This window comes from Panthera pardus, unplaced genomic scaffold (genome assembly GCF_024362965.1).
Source record: "Panthera pardus isolate Hobbes unplaced genomic scaffold, ASM2436296v1 HiC_scaffold_27, whole genome shotgun sequence".
In the NCBI taxonomy this organism is placed as follows: Eukaryota; Metazoa; Chordata; class Mammalia; order Carnivora; family Felidae; genus Panthera; species Panthera pardus.
In genome coordinates this window covers 76,655,912-76,680,654 of record NW_026526843.1, presented here as the reverse complement: position 1 = coordinate 76,680,654, position 24,743 = coordinate 76,655,912, and the positions used below count along the sequence as shown (strand labels likewise).

The following is a 24,743-nucleotide window of genomic DNA, read 5'->3' as shown; positions in this document are numbered from 1 at the left end:
GTATGAAAAAATTCTGGAGATTGGTTGTACAACACTGTGAATATACTTAACACAACTAAACTATACATTTAAAAATGATAAAAACGATAAACTTTGTGATTTTTTTACCACAATTAAAAATAAAAATAAACAAATCCAGTTGAGGTATAAATAGTCCAGGTTGATGGCAGCAGCTTAAGTTGGAACTGTTTTCACAAGTCAAATGTTTACCATAAATCAAACACACCTGGATTTGATATAATTTTTAATTCCTGTCATTTTACTAAAATGGGCAATGTTTATCTTAATTTACTAAAACTATAGCTATAGAACAACTTAATTTCAACTTTTACTCTTAAAGTCTTTCATCTTGCAGATAATAAAATATTCTGCAGTACAAAAAAATAATAGTAAGGTTTGACTTATTCGAATAGGTAGAAGGGATAACATTCACTGAAATTAAGAAGACTAGGGAAGGAGCAAGTTTGGAGGGTTGGGATAAACCAATGGTTCTAAGAGGGGATGATTTTGCCTCCTGAGGGACATTTGGGAGCGTCTGGAGACATTTTTGTTTTTCACAGTTGGGAGTGGTATGGAGGTGCTACTGATGTATGTTGATATACTGCTAAACATCCTACAATGCACAGGGCAGTCCCCCACCACAAAGAATGATCTGGTCTCAAATGTCAATAGTGCCAAGAGTAACCCTAAGTTAGAATCCTTTGCTCTGACTTTAGCCACTGTTTCTCAGGCTTTGCAGCAGTTTATTCTTCTTCTGTCTATAATTACGCAGTATTCTGTCTTTAGCTCACTTCCTTTTTCCTCTATATTTTCTCTTGAGGATACCATCTATTCCCATGACATCAACTACCAGGTCTATGTTAGTGACTCCCACATCTGTTAAGTCTAGTCCCAACTACTTTTCTAAATCTAGAGCATTGTTTCTCTTGATTTCCCTTCACATGTTTTCACTAACCCACTGCTACAATATTTTTATTAGTGGCATCTGGTAGAAAACCACAGGGTCACTTATTTCCTAAACATTTACTGAGTATCTAGTTTGTGTAAAGGGCTGCACTGGTACTTAGAGGAAGGTAGTGATGGTGGAAATGAGAGGCAATCATGGTTAATAAGTACTTTAAATGCATGATCCCTAATTATGGCAATAGTTCTACAAGGAAGAAATTACTATTTCCTGGAAACCATAGCTCTAAATGTTTAATCGGCTACTTAAATATCACAGGGCTTGTAAGTAACAGAGTATTTTAAAAGTCAGTTCTATTTTGACATTAAGGATTGAACTCTTTCCATTAAAAAACACTGAGGACAGGGCTGTAAAACTGTGGTCTATTTTGTACATAGCCAAAGGGGAATGGATGTAAATGCTGAAGGTCTAAGAAGTTCCAGTAGCCTTTTCTTCTAAGCCATATCACACCCACCTCTTACCATATATCATATATATATCATATATCTTATTACCATATATCATTGAATATAACACACCAGTAGTAAGATGAATTATTATTTTCCATAACTCTAAGAAAAGAAAAACTTTGCCAATTAAAGTATGAAATTCCATCGAGATTTAGATTTATTAACTGATATTTTATAGATGTTGAAACATTAAAAATCATTAGACATTTTAAAAAGTAAGCCTTCAGAGATTTCTAATTTGTTAAAATATGAAGAAAAATGTGACCCTACATTCTATGACATACAGCGAATTTACTTTCCACATTCATTACTATGTTTAATGCTAGTGTGCTATTTTGCACTTTAGTCAACTAACGTGTTTGCAATTGCTTTTCAAATTGTCCTAGGTAGTTTCATGGCTCTGTGTTACATAGCTGCAACTCGGTAGTAAAGCCCTTAGCTTTTCAATAATGTCTTTGTTCTCCCCCTCCCACCACCTGCGCCCCTTACCCCCCACTCCACCCCTCCGCACCTTTCCACAATCTATGCAGAGTTTACCAATTAGAAATAAACCTGGATTTCTTCTAATCTTAAAATTGCATAGATTGTGTAACACAAAACATAGATTTAGTTACATTTAGGGGACGGACGGTGGTAAAACATTATATGTTAAATATACATGTCTTTTTAAGACCCACCCTTATAGAACGTTAAAATAGGGTGGAGTAAGGAGGGGAGGGCGGAGGCAGAGAAGGGATTTGCGTTTCAGGATACAGGAAATACGGTAAGCGCGAAACCCAGAGGAAGCTCTGTGCCCGGAGGGGACCCGCCGCCATCTCAGGTCTCAGCCTCGTGGGGCCCACCACAGAGAGCTGACGCCCTGTCCTAAGAATCCTTATGGGTGACCAACCTTGTTTCTCCGGGAGATCCACGCTCCCACCTGGAAACACGCGGGAAACCAGGCCTCCAAAAAAGCGCTGCCTCCTAGCTCCACGGTGGGATTATCCAGAGGGAACCCCCAACGGAGGTAGTACCACTCTTCACTCTGCACCTTCTCCTGCATCACCCGGCCTGAAGTCGCACCCTCCTCCTCCGGAGAAGTAGTAGAATATACTTCTCCCACCCAAACCAGGTCAGATTCTTTCCTTCTCATCTGGGACATCCAGCCTCTCTGCAACTTAATTATGCACTTTCCCAGATCTCCTTCCCCTTTTTTCTATTCCCATGATTTCATAATCGAAAAACACAGTAAACAAACAAAAACCATACTGGCATTGAATAGCTCTTTCACAAAATATGCTTGGGCAAAATTATGGATATTGAATGACATTGAGTAAATTATTTTTGATATTTTAGCTGTGATAATTGTTATATTTTTTTTAAGAAATAGATTTAAATCTCTTGATATGTTCAAAAGTAATTCAGTGGGGCGGAAGTGGGAGTTACAAACAAAATGTTCATGAGTTGATGATAACTGGGTGATGTATACATGGAGATTCATTATACTGTTCTCACTACTTTTGTGTATATTTGAAACTTTTCCATTAAAAAGAAAATCCTTGGTTCAAGATCAGTAACAACATACGGAAGGCCTCATTCCTATGCTAAGAGGCTCAATTCCTGTGCTAACGGAGGGTATTTTGAAGTGTCTTCAGGAGTGGGTTTCTCTGTATGTAGCAGGAAAATTTAATAAGTAAAAACAAACAAACAAAAAAACAGTATGGTAAGTTAAACCCAAGGGCCATAATGTTTGCTTGTTCAAGGTATGCAGGGATCACCCAGGATGGACAAAATCATTCTGCTTGGTAGTAATCATGACCCATCAAAAAGGAAAGGGGAAATTTGGGTGGTTCTTTAAAGGGTGAGTGACATCTGGCATGTGGAAGAGGAGAGAATGCTTTTCAGGCCTGGTGTTTTCAGGACAAAAGTCCCAAAGTGGGCTTATGGGAAAAGCTTGGGTGTAATTCTGAATCTTTGAGAAAGAAGGACTTGGAAGTGCAATAGAGTGTGGCAAGGCCTTGAATGTTACCCTAAGGAGTATGCAGTTTAAAAGCAGTGGTAACCATTGAAGATTTTCAATCAAGTGATATATTTTAGGAATCCAGTTTTTACCATCAGAGAAACAGTTTTCTATTTAGAAGACTTTATGGAATGCAAAAAATAAAACCAAATCTGACCCAAGGCTCACAGGTCCTTGTAATCAATCCAAAGGAAGCAGGGCATCCTTTTTTCATTCATACAGTAAACCCTTATGGAACTCTTGCAATGGACAAGGCATTGTGCTGGGAGCTGTAGGGAATGGATGATCAAGGCATAGTGCCTGGTACACAGTTGGAGTGAAACAGATGTTTGAATAAATAAGTCAATAAATGCTAGGATAACAGTGGCAACCAAGGAGGCTCTGGACTTGGGACTTGGGACTTGGTGATAGTGCATAGAAAAAGAATGAGCTTTTTTGCTTGAAAGCATCATCCAGTCATTCCTTTACACTCTGATTTCCATCATTTTTACCTCAATGTACAAAAGGGTAGTGCTGGTAGAGGTTAGGGCATAGGGATAGCAGTGCTCATGTAGAAAACCAAGGATGTTGTGCAGGGCAAAAACTGCAAAAGCTACATAATTTCATCTAGTGATTCAAATCATTGAAAATTGTAATATAGCATATATTTACTGAACATTTTTTATGTGCCAGACACTGTTCTAAGGGGCTTCTAGAATCCACACTTAATTTGCAATAGACCCCTTCTAATATGATCTATATAATTGTTTTACAGGAATATATAATAGAAATGGGAGCATGGTGGAACATAAGGACTTAAGGAGGCCAGGGGAAAGAAACGTCCAAAAACAGAGGAAATAAATTTTACCTTATTTTACTATCTTTTAGTCTCTGAGGGATTGCAGAATGACTCCATTTCCTTGGTGCCTTCATAAAATGGTTCACCCTGTGAAGATGTTGAAGACTATTAACAATGCTGCCCTGATTTTTCTGATGTCCTGCACCAGGTAATTGTGTTTTTTAAGGTACTTTCTTTACCAAAAACTTATTAAGGGAGGAAGAGGAATAAGAGTTATAAAAATAAATAGCCAAACAAAAAACAAAGCTAGCACAAAATGGTAAAATTGAAACTATTTTCTACATTTTATAAAACCATACATACCATATAATAATAATGTAATTTATAAGCTGCTTCGTTAAATTCACTCCTAATTTACCTTACAGTTTTTGTTGTTAGTGTGAAATGTATTTAAATTTTTTTTATGTTTATTTATTTTTGAGAGAGAGAGACACAGAGTATGAGTGGGGGCAGGGTCAAAGAGAGCAGGAGACAGAATCTGAAGCAGGCTTCAAGCTCTGAGCTGTCAGCACAGAGTCCGTTGTGGAGCTTGAACTCAGGACTGGTGAGATCAGATCTGAGCTGAGGTCGGATGCTTAACTGACTGAGCCACCCAGGCATCCCTGAAATGTATTTTTAAAACCAGATTTTCTGATTTTTGCTGGTAAATGGGAACATGATTGATATTTTTACATATTGATTTTATATGCTACAGATTCTCTGAGTTTTGTTCTGATAATTTATAGATTCTCTTGGATTGTCTATTAGCTATGTTGTGAATAATGGCAGTTTCTTTCTTTCAATATTTGTTTTTTAGCTTGTCTTACTGTGCTGGTTAGGACTTTCAGTACAATGAGAAATAGTAGCAATAAGAGATGTTCTTACCTTGCTTTTGAATTTACAGGGGAATTCTATAAATGTTTCACCATTTTTAGTAGATTTGCTTCTTCAGGATAAGGCAGTTTGTTTCTATTCTTAGTGTGCTGAGAGCTTTAATTCTGAATGAATATGGAGTTTTTTCTCCATTATTATGACAGTGTGACCATGTGACAAATTACAATAATTAGTTTTCTAATCTGTTTCCTGCTTTTGGTTTCATCAGGCCTCACCATTGAAATACTTTGTTTCCTACTTTAATAATTTTTGCTTTTATCTTTAATATTACCTTTACTTTTTACTTGCTAATTTTCTAACTTATTTATTTGGACCTTTACCCAGTAATTTTCAATCTTCTTTTCTAAAATAAGAATTTATGATTATAAATCTTCCATTCTGTACAACTTCAGAATTTCACAGATTTATATATGTATTTTATTATCATTCAATTATAATTTCCCTTATTTGTTTTTTGACTCATGAGTTGTTTAATTTACAAACATGAGTCTATTTTTTAAAAATCATATTGTGAAATCATTAGTCCAATTACAGTTAACTTCATCTGATTTTCTTCTTTAAAGTTTTTTTTTTATCTTTCTTATAAGAAAAAGCAAAATTATATACCAGCTTCTCATTTCAACACATTTGGCCATATAAAACTTTTTCTTTCATTACATACATAGAAATGCATGTGCATGCTATTCAATGATGGAGTTATTCCTGATACATATATTTATGTTTTAAAAAATTTGTTTTAATGTTTATTTATTTTTGAGAGAGAGAGACAGAGTGTGAGTGGGGGAGGGCAGAGAGAGAGGGAGATAAGGATTCCAAAGCAGGCTCCAGGTTCTGAGCTGTCAGCATGGAGCTCGATGAGGGGCTCAAATCTGAGCTGAAGTCAGACGCTTAACCTACTATATTTTTGTTTTTTAAAACTTTAAATTTTGATCTCATTTTACACTTTAAAAAATTTTGAGAATATTACAAAGAACTCCCATATACCCTTAACCCAGATTCACCAATTAACATTTTCCCATACTTGCTTTTTCATTCTCTATTTCTCCCTCTCGTACCTCTTCTCCTTCTGCCTTCCTTTTTTCCTCCCCACCTTCTCCTCTCCCCTACCTCTCCTTTTCTGCCTTTCTCCCTCTTCCTCTTCCTCTGAACTATTTAAGAATAACTTGTAGGTATCATGCTTCTTGACTGGTAAATACTTCAGTACCTGTAAATACGTCAGTGCATATTTCTTCAGAAAGATAACCTTACATAAGGTTATACATAACCTTACATAACCTCACTACATGTGTCAAAATAGAAATTGACAATGTTCTAATTTTTATGTGTTTCATATACCTTTATTGTCAAGATTATCCACTTATAAACAATGGAAAAAGGATGAATTTGGGAGAACACATATTTCAAGTGGACAATGCAAGCTGTATTATAGTTCTTTTTTGTCTTGGTTTATTGAAATATATTTGACATATAATGTTGTGGTAGGTTTCAGGTGTATAATATGATGATTTGCTGTATCTATATATTACAAAATAATTGCCACAATAAGGTTTCACACAGTCATCTCACACAGTAATCATTTTGTGAGTGTATGATGAAAACTTTTAATATCTATTCTCCATGACTTTTAAGTATACAATTTTGTTAATTATAGTCACTAGACTATAGTATTAACTACAATATAACTATACTATACAATTGCATAAGTATATATAACTATACTATTAACTATAGTATAATGTACATCATGCTGTATATTAGATACCCAGAGCTATTATTCATGTTATAACTGAGAATCTATACCCTTTGACCACTGTCATCCATTTTTCCCACCCTCCCACCTCTGGAAACTACCAATCTACTCTGTATTTATGAGTTTGTTTGTTTGTTTGGATTCTATGTATAAATGAGATCACACAGTGTTTTTCTTTGACTTATTTCAGTTAGTATTATGCCCTCAAGTTTTATCCATTGTGTTGGAAATGAAATGTGTTAGAAATGAAATGTGTTGGAAATGAAATGTGTTGGAAATGAAATTTCATTTCACTTCCTTTACCTTTTCATCTGTCAGTGGAAACTTAGGTTGTTGCCATGTCTTAGTTATTATAAATAATGATTCAGTGAACATAGGGGTGCAGATGTTTCTTCAAGATTAGTGATTTTATTTCCTTTAGATGTATACTTGAAGTGGAATTGCTGGATCATATGGTAGTTCCAATTTTAATTTTTGAAGAACCTCCATGCTATTTTACATAATAGATGTACCAGTGTACATTCCCATCAACAATGTACGAGTGTTCCCTTTTCTCCACATCTTCACCAGCATTTATTATCTCTTGTCTTTTTTATAATACCCATTCTAACAAGTGTGAGAGATATATTGCTGTGGTTTTGGGGTTTTTTTTGTTCATTTTGTTTTTTAAACTATGGTTTTGATTTGCATTTCCTGATGATTAGTGATGTTGAACACCTTTTAATGTGCCTATTAGCTATTTGCATATTTTGTTGGGAAAAAATTCAATTCAGGTCCTTTACATCTTAGTAAGTTGGATTATTTATTTTTCTTCTGTTGAGCTGTATAAGTTTCTTACATATTTTGGATATTAATTCCTTATCAAATACATGGTTTGCAGATGTTTTTTCCCCATTCCATAGTTTGCCTTTTTATTCTTTTGCTGTGCAGAAGCTTTTCAGTTTGATGTAGTCACAACTTGTTTACTTCTTGCTTTTGTTGCTTATGCTTTGAGTGTCAAATCCATAAAATCATTGCAAATTCCAATGTCAAAGAGCTTTTTTCCCTGTTTTTTTTTCCCAAGAGTTTTATGGTTTCAGGTCTTACCTTTAAGTCTTTAGTCAAGTTTGAATTAATTTATGTGAGTGGTGTAAGTAAGATAGGGTTTCAGTTTCATTTTTTTATATTAATACCCAGTTTTCCCAGCATCATTTATTGAACAGACTATCTTTTCACCATTGAGTACTCTTGGCTCCCTTGTCAAATACATGCATTGACCATATAAGTGGGGGTTTATTTCTGGGCTCTCCATTCTGTTCTGTTGGTCTATGTGTCTGTTTTTATGCCAGAAAAATACTATTTTGATTACTATAGCTTTGTAGTATAGTTTAAAATGGTGTTCCCATATTATCTAGGCCATATTCAAATTTGATCAATTGTCCCAATATTGTTTCTTATATTTATTTTCATTTCTTGGTTGAAGTTTCAATCCAAGATGATGCATTGCATTTAGTTGTTGTATCTCTTCAGTTTTCTTTAATCTGCAACAGTTCCATCCTTTTTATTTTCCTTTCATAACTATTGGCAATTTTTAAAAATATAGGACAACTAGTTTGTATATTGTCTTTCAGTTTAAGTTTGTGTGCCTTTTCTTCACTATTATATTTGGATTATGCATTTTGGCAGGAATACCAGAGAAGTAATGTTGTATTATTCTCAGGGCATCATATCAGTGGCACATGATGCTGATTTGACCCCTTAAAAGTGATGTTAGCGTGCCGGTCAGCATGTCACAGAAAATGGACGAAGGACAACAAGAAGGGGATCAGAAGATTTTGTTGACCTTCATGGGTTTACAGCCTTTGTCTCTAAACAAAGTATGGAAACAGTAGAGCGTTTATTTTGCGTTTGTTTTTGTTTTGTTGTTTTTGTTTTGTTTTGTTTTCCCCCCACTAAATAGAAATGAGGGTTCTTAGTCTGTTTCTGGCAATCTGTTAATTTATTAGGATAGTTGTCTTTTGTTTGCTTTCTGATAGGCATAGTAAATTTAGTTAAAGAGCACATCTGTATGCTACAACTTGATTACATCTTTTTTTCCTAGCTATTTTGCATTTTTTCTTTTACCATGTTTCAGTTTCTGCATGTAGAATTAAATAAGAAACAAAACTTGTAAAGTTGTAACATTTCACATGGAAATGCTGCCCGATCTTCACCAGCTTCAGAAATCTGACCTTTGCCGATGCTGCAATAAAGTGTTGTCATTTAAAAAAATAAATAAATAAAATAAAAGTGATGTTAATCTTGATTACTTGGTCAAAATGATGTTTGCTAGATAAATCCACTCTAAAGTTACCATTTTCCTCTTTTTAAAAAAAATTTGAGAGAGAGAGAGAGAACATGAGCACGTGAGTGGGGGAGAGAGGCAAAAGGAGAAAGAGAGAGGATCTTAAGCAGGGCTCAATCCCATGATCCAGGGATCATGACCTGAGTGGAAATCAAGATTCGGATGCTCAACCAACTGAACCACACAGGTGCCCCAGCATTTTCCTGTTTGTAGTTAATAATTTTGCTGGGAATACTTTGAAACTGTGTAAACATTTTGTTCCTCATCAAACTAAAGTCCACTGGCTTTAATATCCATTGATAATTCTTGACTGAATTAGTATGATGGCTGCAAGATGAGAATTTTTAAACTCCATCATTTTTACTATGTTTATAAATTTGTATTCTATTTTAAGGAAGAGTTTTATTCTCTGTTTACTTATTGACCTTATTTTGGACACCTTCATTTTTACTTTATTTCATGAATATCTTATTGCTACCATTATTTATTTTAATGTTCAAATTATCCCAGGCTTAACCAATGACAGCCCATTCAAGCTGGCTCCTCTGTCCATTTGATGTGCTCCCATCATTCTGATACATATTTTGACATCAGCGTTTTCTTCTTTACTTTTAGGCTTGTCTTTTATTCCCTGTCTCATTGAGAGGGAGATGGTATTTAGGAAACAAAACATCGGTACGTGTTTTTTTTGTTGTTTAACATGTTATTCTTTTCATTTAATTGTACTTAGTACAGACATTTTCTTCACCAGTTTTTTTATATTGTAAAATTTCAACTCTTCAGAAAAGTCAAAAGACATCCTTCATATAGATCTATCCATTGTTTATTTTGCTACATATAATCTCTTTTTTTAATGTTTATTTTAAGAGAGGGAGAGACAGGGAAGGGCAGACCATGGTTTATATGATACTGTTTATTTAGTATTTGTTGAGATTTGCTTTATGTTCTTATGTATTAATATATATTTTATATAATTTTATATATAAATTTATATATATTTGCTGAAACATTTGGAAGCAACTTGCAGATATTATGGCACTTAAGCCCTAAACACTTCAGTATGTCTTAAGAACAAGGGCATTGCTTTTATTACACTCAGAGAAACTTAACACTGATATAATTCTGTTATCAAACATATTGTCCCCAAGTTTCCCAATTACCCTAACAATACCCTTTAAAGCTTTTTATTTTTTTTGATACAGGATCCAGTCAAGGATCCTATACTGTATTTAGTTGTCATGCCCTTTTAATCTTTTTAAATCTAGAATAGCACTTCCTCATCCTTTCTTAATGAGGATTAGAAAATTAAAATTTTAAAAATTTTCAAAATATTGACATTTCTGATGAGTCCAGGAAATTGTCCTGCATATGTGCCACAATTTGAGCTTGCTTGTTTCCCCATGATTAAGCACTTTTAGCAAGAAGACTACATAGGTGATGCTGTGTGCTTGCATCACATCAGGAAGCACAAAATACCAGTTTGTCACATTCATTATTGATGATGCTAAGTTTGCTGATGTTTTTTACAGATTATTTTAAGAGTAATTTTAAGTTCACAGCAAAATTGAGAAAAACAGAGAGATTTCTCATATATCTACTGCCCCTATAGTACATAGACTTCCCTATTATCAACATTCCCTACAAGAATGGTATAGTTGTCACAATTAATGAGCCTACATTGACATACAATGATCACCCAAAGTCCATAGTTACATTATTGTTCAGTCTTGGCATTGAACATTCTGTGGGCTTGGAAAAATGAATAATGGTATGTACTCTTATTATGGTATCATACAGAGTATTTACACTGCCTTGAAAGGCCTCTTTATTCTGCCTATTCATCCCTCCCTCTAAACCTCTGGCAACCACTGATCTTTTTACTGTTTCATAGTTTTGCTTTTTCAGAATGTTAGCAGTTGGAATCATACAGTATATAGCCTTTCAAGTTGGTTTCTTTCCATTAGTAATATGCACATAAGGTTCCTCCATGTCTTTTCAGGGCTTGGTAGCTCATTTCTTTTTAGAATAACATTCCATTGTTTGAATGTACCAGTTTATCCATTCACCTACTGAATGACACCTTGGTTGCATCTAAGATTTGGCAATTATGAATAAAGCGGCTATAAATACCTATGTGAAGATTTTTGTGTGGACATAATTTTTCACCTCCTTTGAGTAAGTATCAAGAAATGGGGCACCTGGGTGGCTCAGTTGGTTGAGTGTTTGACTTCAGCTCAGGTCATGATCACATAGTTTGTGAGTTCGAGCCCCACATCAGGCTCTCTGCTGTCAGCAAAAAGCCCAAGTCGGATCCACTGCGCCCCTCTCTCTGCCTCTCCCCTGCTTAACACTCTCTCTCTCTAAAAATAAATAATTACTAAAAAAAAAAGAAACATGATTGCTTATATTTATAGTTCTATTTACATATTTATCTACATATGCATCATAACAAATACATAAATATATTTTTTCTGAACCATTTGATGGTAAGTTGCCTTATGAATCCTATGTACTTCAGTCTGTGTTTCCTAAGACCATACTCATTTTTCACCAATTATGCCAGTAGATGCCATTTATTAAAACATAAAGAATCTGGTCCAGGGTCCAATTCATAATCATGTTGCATTGAGCTGTCATGTTTGGTTTTTTTAACTTTTTGAAGTATGTATTTTAATTTATTTTATTTTTAAAATATAATTTGTCACATTGGTTTCCATACAACACCCAGTGCTCATCCCAACAAGTGCCCTCCTCCCTGCCCATCACCCACTTTCCCCTCTCCCCCATGCCCCATCTACCCTTAGTTTGTTCTCAGACATGATATCTGTCTTTCTCTGCCTGGCTTATTTTAGTTTCCTTTAATCTGCAGTCGTTTCTTAGATTTTCTTTGTGTAGAAAAAAAAAATAGTTTTGAAGATGGTAGCATGGTTATTTTATAGAACGTCCTTAAGGTTCAGTTTGTGTGGTGTTTCCTCATGATTACATTCAGCTTATGTGCTTTTGTCAAGGAACATCACTGGAATGATGTTTTGTTCTCAGTGTATTATATCAGGAGGCACATGGTGTCGATTTGTTCTATAACTTTAGCTCTTAATTTCTTGTTATAAAATGCTGTTCAGGAGATTGCAGAATGCAAGGCTTTGATACCCTTTTGTGATACGGATAACTAGGTGGGTACTTTTCCCTTTTCCCTTAGGAAACACTTTTTTTGGACATGGGTGGAATTATATTTTACGACTGGTAGCATATTTTTTGTCTACTTTAACTGTTTATAGATATGTTCATCATTAAATGGAGTTCTCATGTCTATTCTACTGTAATTCTACCATTATATATATATATTTTTTGCCTCAGAGTATTTATTAGTCTGCCTATTTGTCTGTCTCTCAGAAAGGTTTTTTCAGCACCTTCACATGCACAGTCTCCTTTAGGTACATTTTTCTGTAAGGTTAGCCAGTTTTTTCCATTTCATTACATAAGGACCTTCATGTACTACTTTATTATTTTGTAATTATTTCAAATACTTTATTCTATGAAGCTAATTCATAATTTTTTTATTTTATTATTTTTTTAATTCCAATATAATTCACATACAATGTTAATGTAGTCCAGGTGTATAATATAGTGATTGAAAAATTCTATACATTATTCAGTGATCATCAAGATGAGTGTGTTCTTAATCACCTTCAACTGTTTCATCTATTCCCCCATCAACCTACCCTCTGGCTACCATGTTTGTTTTCTATAGTAATAGTCTGGTTTGTTGTTCGTCTATTTTTTTCCCTTGTTTGTTCATTTTGTTTCTTAACATACACATATGAGTGAAATTATATGGTACTTGTCTTTCTCTCACTGACTTATTTCACTTAACCTTACACTCTAGCTTCATCCATGTCCTTGCAAATGGCAAGAATTCATTCCTTTTTACAGCTGAGCAATAATCCGTTGTGTAAATACACCACATCTTCTTTATCCATTCATCAATTGATACATACTTGGGTTACTTCCATATTGGCTATTGTAAATAATGGTGCAGTAAACCTATGAGTGCATATGTCTTTTTCAAGACAGTGTTTTCATATTCTTTCAGTAAATAATAGAGAAATTACTGGATCTCATGATAATTCTATTTTTAATTTTTTGAGGAGCCTCCATACTCTTTCCACAGTGGCTATCCCAGTTTGCATTCACACAGAGCACATAAGTATTCCTTTTTCTGCATATCCTTGCTAACACTTCTTTCTTGTGTTTTTGTTTTTGCCATTCTGACAGGTGTAAGGTAATAGCTCCTTGTGGCTTTGATTTGCATTTCCTTGACGATGAGTGATGTTGAGCATCTCTTCATGTGTCTGGTGGCCATCAACATGTCTTTTTTGGAGAAATGTCTTTACATTTCTTCTGTCCATGTTTTAATTAGGTTATTTGTTGTTTGGGTGTTGGTTTTCTAAGTTCTTTATATATTTTGGATACTAATCATTTATCATATATGTCATTTTAATTTTGTGATTGTTTCCTTCACTGTGCATGAGCACTTTTTTATTTTATTTTTATTTTTATTTTATTATATAAATATAATTTATGGTTAAATTGGTTTCCATACAACACCCAGTGTTCATCCTCACAGGTGCCCTCCTCAATGCCCATCACCCACTTTCCCCTCTCCCCCAACTCCCATCAATCCTCAGTTTGTTATCAGTATTTAAGAGTCTCTTACGATTTGTCTCCTTCCCTCTCTGTAACGTTTGTCTTCCCCCTTCCCCTCTCCCAAGGTCTTCTGTAAAGTTTCTCAGGATCCAATTATGAGTGAAGACATAGGGTATCTGTCTTTCTCTGCCTGCCTTACTTCATTTACCATAATACTCTCTAGTTCCATCCATGTTGCTAGAATCTATTCTACAGAGATCAAGGGACTAAAAAATAGTCATGATGAATTAAAAATGCTATAAATGAGATGCAAAATAAAATGGAGGCGGCCACAGTGCGGACTGAAGAGGCAGAGGGGAGAATAGATGAATTAGAAGATGAAATTATGGAAAAAGAGGAAGCTGAGAAAAAGATAAAAAAAAATCCAGGAGTACAAGGGGAGAATTAGAGAACTAAGTGATGTAATCAAATGGAACAATATCTGTATCATAGGAATTCCAGAAGAAGTAGAAGAGAGAGAAAGGGGCTGAAGGTGTACTTGAACAAATCATAGCTGAGAACTTCCCCGATCTGGGGAAGGAAACAGGGACTGAAATCCAAGAGGCACAGAGAACTCCCTCCAGACGTAACTTGAATCGATCTTCTGCACAACATATCGTAGTGAAACTGGCAAAATACAAGGATAAAGAGAGAATTCTGAAAGCAGCTAGGGATAAATGGGCCTTAACATACAAAGGTAGATACATGAGGGTAGTAGCAGACCTATCTACAGAAATGTGGCAGGCCAGAAGGAATGGCAGGAAATCTTCAATATGCAGCCAAGAATCCTCTACTCAGCAACACTGTCATTCAGAATAGAAGGAGAGATAAAGGTTTTCCCAAACAAATAAAAACTGGAGGAATTCATGACCACTAAACCAGCCCTACAAGAGATCCTAAGGGGGACTCTGTGAGTGAAATGTTGCAAGGACCACAAAGTACCAGAGACACCATTACAAGCATGAAACCTACAGATATCACAATGACTCTAAACGTGTATCTTTCAATGAAAACACTGAATGTAAATGGACTAAACGCTCCAACCAAAAAACACAGGGTATCAGAATGGATAAAAAAACAAGACCCATCTCTTTGCTGTCTATAAGAGACTCATTTTAGACCTGAGGATACTTTCAGGTTGAAAGTGAGGGGATGGAGAACTATCTATCATGCTACTGGAAGACAAAAGAAAGCTGGAGTAGCCATACTTATATCAGACAAACTAGACTTTAAATTAAAGGCTGTAACAAGAGATGAAGAAGGGCATTATATAATAATTACAGGGTCTATCCATCAGGAAGAGCTAAAAATTATAAATGTCTGGGCACCGAATTTGGGGGCCCCCAAATATATAAAACAATTAATCACAAACATAAGCAACCTTATCGATAAGAATGTGGTAATTGCAGGGGACTTTAATACTCCACTTACAACAATGGACAGATCATCTAGACAGAGAAATAGTAAAGAAACAGTGGCCTTGAACAATACATTGGACAAAATGGACTTGACAGATGCACTTAGAACTCTACATCCCAAAGCAGCATAATATAGTTTCTTCTCGAGTGCACATGGGACATTCTCCAAGATGGATCACGTACTGAGTCACAAAACAGCCCTTCATAAGTATAAAAGACTTGAGATCATACCATGAACACTTTCAGATCACAATGCTATGAAACTTGAAATCAACCCCAGGAAAAAGGATGGAAAATCTCCAAAAGCAAGGAGGTTAAAGAATGTCCTACTAAAGAATGAATGGGTCAACCAGGCAATTAAAGAAGAAATTAAAAAATATATGGGAACAAATGAAAATGAAAACACAACACTCCAAACCCCACCACTACTTTGCTGGTTTTATGGATGTCATCAGCATTGACCAGACTGGGGTGAATTTCTATTTGTGACTGGAGGTCCTAACCTGGGAAGAATTGGTGTGATCATCAACACAGAGAGACACCCTCGTTCTTTTTATGTACTTCATATGAAAGATGCCAATAGCAACAGCTTTGCCACCCAGCTCTCCAACATTTTTGTTATTTGCAAAGGCAACAAGCCATGGATTTCTCTTCCCTGTGGAAAGGGTACCTGCCTCACTATTGCTGAAGAGAGACAGGAAACTGGCAGCCAAACAGATCAGTGGGAAAAACGGTTCCTAGGTGATATGATTGGATGTCTTTATACTTAAAGATACTACAGCAAGATAAAAAAAATTACTTTGAATGTAAATGGACAGTACTTCAATCATAAGGCATATTGTTACAAAATGGATAAAAAAGTGATATCCATTTATATGCTGCCTAGGAGAGACACCTTTCTTTATATTTTTAATGTTTATTTATTTGTTTTGAGAGAGAGCAAGCATGTGCAGAGGAGGGGCAGAGAGACAAGGAGAGAGAATCCCAATGACAGTGCAGAACCTGATATGGGGCTCGAACTCACAAACTGTGAGATCATGACATTAGCTGAAATCAAGAGTCAGATGCTTAACCAACTGGCCACCCAGGCGTCCCCAAGAGATACATTTCTGATGTAAGTACACATGCAGATCGAAAGTGAGGGTATGGAGAAACACTTACAATACAAATGGATGCCAAAAGAAAGCCAGGGTAGCAATACTTATATTGGACAAAATAGACTTTAAAACAAAGACTCTAGGAAGAAACAAAGAATGATGCTCTATAGTTACAAAGGGGGCAATCCAACAAGAACATACAAAAATTACAAATGTACATTTACCAAACATGGGAATAACAAAATACATAAAATGTTTCATAACAAACATAAAGGAACTAATTGATAGTAATAAAATCATAGTAGGGGACTTTAATACTTCACTTACATCAATTGATCATCTGAACAGAAAATCAAAAGGGAAACAGTGGGTTTGAATGACACACTGGACCAGATGGACCCAAATTCAGAACATTCCATTGTAATACAGAATACACATTATTTTCAAGTACACATGGAATATTCTTTAGACTATATCACATATTAGGCCACAAAACAAGTTTCAAAAAAATGAAAAATATTGAAGTCAGTTTAGACCACAAGGCTTTAAAACTAGGAATCAACCATGAGAAAAATGCTAAAAAGATCACAAATACATGGAGGTTAAATAATATGCTACTAAACAGTGAATGAGAACACCAAGAAATCAAAGATAAAGTTAAAAATTACATAGAAGTGAAAATGAAAATACAACAATCCAAAAACAAAACAAAACAAACAAACAAAAAAACAATGATCCAAAGTCTTTGGGATGCAGTAAAACAATAATAGTGGTTCTAAGCGGGAGGTTCATAGCCAAATAACAGCAATATAGGCCTATTTCAAGAAGCAGGAAAAAATATCAAACAACTTAATGTTACAGCTGAAGGAGATACAAAAAGAACAACAAACAAACCCCATACCAGGAGAAGGATGAAAATAATAAAGATTAGAACAGAAATAAATGATATAGAAAGAAAAAGATAATATTAAATATCAATGAACTAAGAGCTGGTATCTTTTTTTCCAATGCAATCCTTATTTATTTATTTATTTATTTATTTATTTATTTATTATTTTAATATGAAATTTATTGTCAAATTGGTTTCCATACAACACCCAGTGCTCATCCCAAAAGGTGCCCTCCTCAATACTCATCACCCACCCTCCCCTCCCTCCCACCCCCCCATCAACCCTCAGTTTGTTCTCAGTTTTTAAGAGTCTCTTATGCTTTGGCTTTCTCTCTCTCTAACAAGAGCTGGTATCTTGAAAAGATTGACAAAGGTGATAAACCTTTAGCCAGACTCATGAAAAAAAAAGGATTCAAATAAAATCAATAGCAAAAGAGGAAAAATAACAACTGACACCACAGAAATACAAAAGGTTGTAAGAGAATATGAAAATTATATGCCAACAAATTGGACAATCTGGAAGAAATGCATAAATTCCTAGAAACATACAACCAACTAAACTGAAGTAAGAACAAATAGAAAATTTCAACAGAACAATTACCAACAATGAAATTGAATCAGTAATCAAGAAACTAACAAGAAACAAAATCAGGACCAGATGGCTTCAGAGGGAAATTCAACCAAACATGTAAGGAAGAGTTGATACCTATTCTTAGCATGCTTTTCAAAAAAAAAAAAAAAAATAGAAGAGGAGGGAAAACTTCCAAATTCATTTTATGAGGTCAGCATTACCGTGATACCAATACCAGATGAAGCTATCACAAAAAAAGGAGAACTACTGGCTAATGTCCCTGATGAATATAGATGCAGAAATTCTCAATAAAATACTAACAAACCAAATGCAACAATACATTTTTTTAAAAAATCATTCAAGATGATCAAGTGGGATTTATTCCTGGGAGGGTGGTTCAATATTTGCAAATCAATCAGTGTTATCCATCCCATCAGAAAAAGAAAGGATGAAAACAATACAATCATTTCAATAGACGCAGAAAAAGCATTTGAGAAAGTACAACATCCATTCATGATAAATACCTCAGGAAAGTAGGTTTTGAGGGAAGATACCTGAACATAATCAGGTTTGTATATGAAAAACATATAGCTAACATCATGCTAAATGGGAAAGAAATGAGAGCTTCCCCTCTAAGGTAAGGAACAGGACAAGGATGTTCAGTTTCATCACTTTTATTCAACATAGTACTGGAAGTCTTAATCTGACAACAAAAAGAAATAAAAGGCAAACATATTGGTAAGGATATACTAAAACTTTATTTGCAGATGATATGATACCCTGTATAAAAAACCCCAAAGACTCCAGGAAAACAAAACAAAACAAAACAAAAAACTCCTGGAACTGATAAATGAATTAAGTAAAGTTACAGGATACAAAATCAATGTGCAGAAATCTGGTCCATTTCTCTGCACTTATACTGAAGCAGCAGACAGAGAAGTTAAGAAAACAATCTCATTTATATTTGTACCAAAAATAATAAAATTCCTAAGAATATAATTAGCCAAAGATGTGGAAGACATGTACTCTGAAAACTATAAAACACTAATGAAAGAGATTGAACATGACACAAAGAAATGGACAGATATTCCATGTTTATGGATTGGAAGAACAAATTCTGTTAAAATGTCTACACTACCCAAAGTAATATACACATATAATTCACTCCCTATCAAAATAACAACAATGTTTTTAACAGAACTACATCAATCGTAAAATTTGTATAGAACCACAAAAATCTGGAATAGCCAAATCAGTTGTGAAAGAGAAAAACAAAGATAGAGGTATCAGAATTCCAGATTCCTAGTTATATTAAAAAGCTGTGAAATCAAAGCAGTATGGCAGTGGAACAAAAATAGAGACATATATCAATGGAAAAGAATAGAAAGGCCAGAAATGCATCCACAATTAAATGACCAATTAAATTCCAATAAAGTAGTCGAATGTATGCAATGGGAAAATGATAGTCTCTAACCAGTGGTGTTGGGAATACTGGACAGCTGCAGGTAAAACAATGAAAATGGACCACCTTCTTACACCATAAACAAAAATGAACTCAAAATGGATTAACAACCTAAATATGAAACCTGAAACCATAACAATCATAGAGGATACACACAATAATTACTCTGACATTAGTCATAGCAACATGTTTCTGTGTATGTCTCCTGAGGCAAGGTGGAGGAAGCAAAGAAACTATTGGGAATATATCAAAATAAATAGCTTCTGCAGAGTGAGGGAAACAATAAAAAAAAAAACACTAAGAGTCAACCCATTGAATGGGGAAAGATATTTGCAAATGACATATCTGATAAATGGTTAGTATCCAAAAGATATAAACAGAATATACAACCCAACACCAAAAAAACAAATAATGCAATAAAAATGGTAAGAAGACATGAACAGAAATGTCTTTAAAGAAGACATCCAGATGGCCAACAAAAACATGAAAAAAAAATGCACATCACCACTTATCAGGGAAGTACAAATTAGAAGTACAATGAGATATCACCTCACACCTGTCATAATGGCTAAAATCAACAACACAAGAAACAATAGATTTGGAAAGAATGTGCTGAAAAGGAAACACTTGTGCACTATTGGTAGAAATGCAAACTGGTGGAGCCACTTTGGAAAACAATGTGGAGGTTCCTCAAAAAGTTAAAAATACAACTACTTTATGATCCAGAAGTTGAACTACTAAGAATTTACCCAATTACTACAAGTACACTAACTCAAAGGGATACATGCACCCCCATGTTTATAGCAGCATTATTTACAATAGCCAGGATATGGAAGCTACCCAAGTGTCTGTCAATTGATGCATGCATAAAGAAGAAATTATATAATATATAGTGAAATATTATTCAACCATAAAAAAGAGTAATTTTACAATTTATAAGGACATGAATAGAGCTAGACAATATAATGCTTATCAAAATAAGTCAGAGAAAGACGACAACATATCATTTCACTCATATATACAATGTAAGAAAAAAACAAATGAGCAAAGGAAAAAGAAAGATAAACCAAGAAACAAACTCTTAATTATAGAACACAAACTGATGGCTACTAGAGGTGAGGTGAGCGGGAGGGTGAATGAAATAGGTGATGTGTATTAAGAAAGACACTTATCATTTAAAAATAATAATAATAAATGAAGTGGCAAAACAAGATAGGCATACAAATTTGTAAGTAAGAAATCAAACTGTCATTTTTGGAGATGACTTGATAATATGTGAAGAAAACCCTAAAGGGGCATCTGTTAAGTGTCTGACTCTTGATTTCAGCTCAGGTCATGATCTCGCAGTGTCATGATATGGAGCCCCACATAAGGTGCCATGGTGAGCAAGGAGCCTGCATAGGATTCCCCTTTCCCTCTCTGCCCCTCCCCAATCATGCTTACTTTCTTGCTCAAGTAGAATAAATATTAAAAAATGTTTACATATTTATTTTTGAGAGAGAGAGAACACAAGCAGGGGAGGGGCAAAGAGAGAGGGAGATGCAGAATCTGAAGCAGGCTACTGGCTCCAAGTGGTCAGCACAGAGCAAAGGGCCTGACATGGGACTTAAACCCATGAAATTATGACCTGACCTAAAGTCAGACCTTTAACCAATTGAGCCACCTGGGGGGCCCCATTTAATGAATATTATTTTTAAAAAGAAAACCCTAAAAACTTCACCGAAAAAGTATTAAAACCAATAAGTTCAGTAAATTTGGTAACTATAATGTTAATATATGGAAATCAGCTGTTTTTATACACTAATAATGAACAAGCAGAAAGACAGATGAAGAAAAGAACCCCAAGTACAGTTCCACTAAAAAGAATCAAATTACCTAGGAATATATTTAACCGCAGAGACAAAAAACTATACTATAAAAACTGTAAGATATTGATTTAAAACCTTAAAAAAATTAAATGGAAAGACATACTATGTTCATAGGTTAGGAGATTAAATTGTTCAAAATTTTATATTATTGAACACTAGAGATTCAATGAAAAATATAACAGTGGTCTTTTTCACAAAACTGCAGCAAATGATACTGTATTTTATGTGGAGCAACAAAGACATTGAACACCCAAAACAATCTGGATAAAGAAAAAATCTGTAAGTTATCAAAACCGAGATTACAATATAAACTAAAAGGAATTGTAATAAAAGTTGTATGATACTGAATGAGAACAGAGATGTAGATCAAATGAGAATGATAAAGAGTCGAAAAAAAAAACAAACGATACTAAAGTCCCACCCATGTGAAAAAGGTGGGTTTATATATCCCATTTCTTTTTGCTTCTCCCAGGAGCTGGAGCCAGGAAAAATGGGGTAGGATGAAAGGAAGGGGAAAGGCCTGCATGTTGTGCAGCCTCGTGGTCAGTGGTCATTTGGCCCTGTGTATTGGGGTGGTCAGCTTGGACCCTGGTGGCTGGTTTGTTTCCATTTCTCTTGTTCTTCATTCCGTGTTGTGGGGTGTGTTTTGCCCTGTGGTTTTCGGGGTTTGATGCTTTGTGGTCTCTTTGAGTGTGGTGTGGGTTTTCGTGTTTTGTGTTTCAAGGGGGTTCTGGTTTTTGCTTCTTTGCTTTCCATTTTCTTTGTTAGGGGGTTTTTCTTGTTGTTGTTGTTGTTGTTGTTGTTGTTGTTGTTGATTTTGTTTGTTTGTCCTTACCTGAGTAGGATGAGGACCCAGACCTGAGGTGGTGGTTAGAAGGGGAAGGGGGCAGGGTAGGCAATCTGTTGGCATTCATTCGTGGAGCCATACTGCCATCAAGTGGAAAATGTTTCTGTCCAAGGGAGCTGCATGGGCTCAAGTGCTGGGGAAAAGCTCAAGTGCTGGGGAAAAGCTCAGGAGGGGGAAGGAGATGACCTTGTGTATATGTGTCAGTTGCAGGAAGCAGTGGGGGCTGGTGTGGGGGAGGTGTCTGCGTAAGGGGGGGGCAGGGTGTGTGTGTGTGTGTTTTGCCCTGAAACTGCATTGGATCCCTAGCTCCTGGCCTTCCCTTCGCCTGTGTGCTGGATCGGAGATTCCACCCCGGCTCCAGAGCTGAGGAAGGCACTCAGAAACCCCAGGGGCAGCCTGTGATGGCTGAGCCCTGGAGTTGCCTAGGACTGCCAAGCACCAAGAGTCCCGGCCCCAGAATCTCCAAAGGCCCCCGCTCCCAGTGTGGAAAGGGGCTTCCTGATGCCTGAGTGCCCCAGCATGGCACCCACCTACTCAGCACAAAGGACACCAGAGGAAACGCCCCCAGGTCCCTGCATTCAGTGGGTGAGTAGCTTCTCCTGGACCCATCCCAAAATGGCTGACAGGGAAGCTCCGCCCCCTGGGCTGCTTGGTCTTGGGGCTGCCTGCTGTGTCCCCAGGGCCCTTAGAGTTCCTGCTTCCCCGCTGGGTCCCAGTGGCAGTCACATGTCCCTCTAGGCCTCTGACCCCTCCGTGGAAAACCTGGCTTGGGCAGAGCCCAGACAACCCAGCAGCACATCCTTGCTGACCCCTGTGGCTGCCAGAAGGCAGCTTGCTGCTGCCTGGGCTTTTCAGAGACGGTTTCCGCTGGATGGCACTGTGGCTCCAGATATGGCACTCACCCCCTTTCCCTGTCCCCACTCAACCTTCCTCTCCCTGCGTTTGCTGTCAAACACGGAGAAGGGAACAACAACAACAAAAATCATTCATCATCCCCTTCCATCCTCCTCCTGTTCCTCCTGCTCTTGTCTTCCTCCTCCTCCTCCACCTCCTCCTCTACCTCCTCCTCTACCTCCTCCACCTCCTCCACCTCCTCCTCTTTCTCCTCCACCTCCTCCTCTTCCTCCTCCTCTTCCTCCTCCTCCTCCTCCTCCTCCTCCTCCTCCTCCTCCTCCTCCTCCCTCCTAGCCCCTGGCCCCTCCTGCTGCTCCTTCAGGCCAAGGATCACCCATATCACCTCTGGCTGATCTCCAGGCCAACTTGACCACTTTGGCGGCAAACCTGCAAAGGTAGCTGGGCTTTTTTTGGTCTTTTTCTTTAAGTATTTTTGTTTTAATTCCAGTTAGTTAACATGCAGTGGTACCTTGGTTTCAGGTGTACAATATAGTGATTCAGCATTTCCATACATCCCCCTGTGCTCATCAGGGCACGTGCACTCCCTTAATCCTTATCACCTATGTCATCCAACCCCTCCACCCCGTCCCCTCTGGTAACCATCATTTCTCTATAATGAAGAGTCTGTTTCTTGATTTCTGTATCTCTCTGTCTCTGTCTCCCACTCTCTCCCTGTCTCTCTCCCTGTCTCTCTCTCTCTCTCTTTCTCTCTTTCTCTCTTTCTCTTTTTCTCTTTCTCTCTCTGTCTCTCTCTCTCCGCCTCCATACTCTTTCATTTCGTTTTGTTTCCGTAAATTACATAGAGGAGTGAAATCACATGGTACTGGTCTTTCTCTGACTGACTTATTTCGCTTAGCATTATACTCTGCAGCTCCATCCATGTCCTTACAGATGGCAAGATTTCATTCTGTTTTTATGGCTGAGTAGTGTATACTCCATAGTGGTGTGTGTACACCACACGTTCTTTATCCATTCATCAATGGATGGGACACTTGGGCTCTTCCGTATCTTGGCTCTTGTAAATAATGCTGCTAGAAACCTAGGGGTGGGGTGCACGTATCCCTTTGACTTAGCGTTTCTTGTATTCTTTGGGTAAATACCCAGTAGTGCGATTGCTGGATCCTAGGGTAGGTCTGGTTTTACCTTTTTGAGGAACCTCCATACTGTTTTCCACAGTGGCTGTACCAGTTTGCATTCCCACTGACAGTGCAGTGCAGGAGTGAGCGTTCCATTTCCTCCACATCCTCGTCAACACCGGTTGTGTCTGGTGTTACTGGTTTTTCGCTAGGCTTTTCTGGACTCTGCTCATCCTATTGGTTCACCGTGAACACAGGGGACCCTCAAGGGATGCCAGCAGTGGGCTTGCAGATTGTTTTCTTTGAATCTTCACACCCGCCCTGGCCTCGTGTTTATCTGCACTGCACCTGCTCCTTGGCAGCAGCGAACTCCCTTCTCCTGAAGCCTCCTGCTTTAGTGGGCCAAAGACTGGGCCAGAGGCGGCCAGGTCCCACACGGGTCCAGAACCTGTTGACCCATCCTGTGGAACGGGGTCTTGCCCAGTGTCCCAAGGCTCCGAGGGCCACCAGCTACGTCCCTACACACATAGGCACACACGCGCACGCACACACACGCATGCATGCACGGCTTTATCCGGGTAGACCCGCCTGGGCAGGCACCCACACTCGCACAGAGGGACTCTCTGTGCGAGGAGGCTCGGTGGGCCCGACTGACGCCCTTCCTTGTTCCTTTTTCTTCCTCCTTACCCCTTTCCGTTTGGCCTCCCACTTCCCAGTTGGGTCCAAGAGCATAGCAAAACAG

At 37.0% G+C, this 24,743-nt stretch overlaps 1 protein-coding gene across 3 annotated transcripts in view; it reads left to right on the top strand.

Annotated features, from left to right (window-relative positions):
* The first annotated feature begins 2,173 nt into the window (after positions 1-2,173).
* Positions 2,174-24,743, top strand: part of NBDY (negative regulator of P-body association) — an 88,528-nt gene continuing 65,958 nt past the window's right edge. For 2 of the 3 annotated variants that reach the window (XM_053891564.1, XM_053891565.1), the window contains exons 1-2: positions 2,174-2,524; positions 4,280-4,398. In XM_053891564.1, coding sequence (XP_053747539.1) covers positions 2,290-2,496 — 207 coding nt within the window. In that variant the 5' untranslated portion in view covers positions 2,174-2,289 and the 3' untranslated portion in view covers positions 2,497-2,524; positions 4,280-4,398. Of the gene's footprint in view, positions 2,525-4,279; positions 4,399-8,572; positions 9,034-24,743 lie in introns of those variants that run through there. The other variant, XM_053891566.1, reaches the window with a different exon arrangement.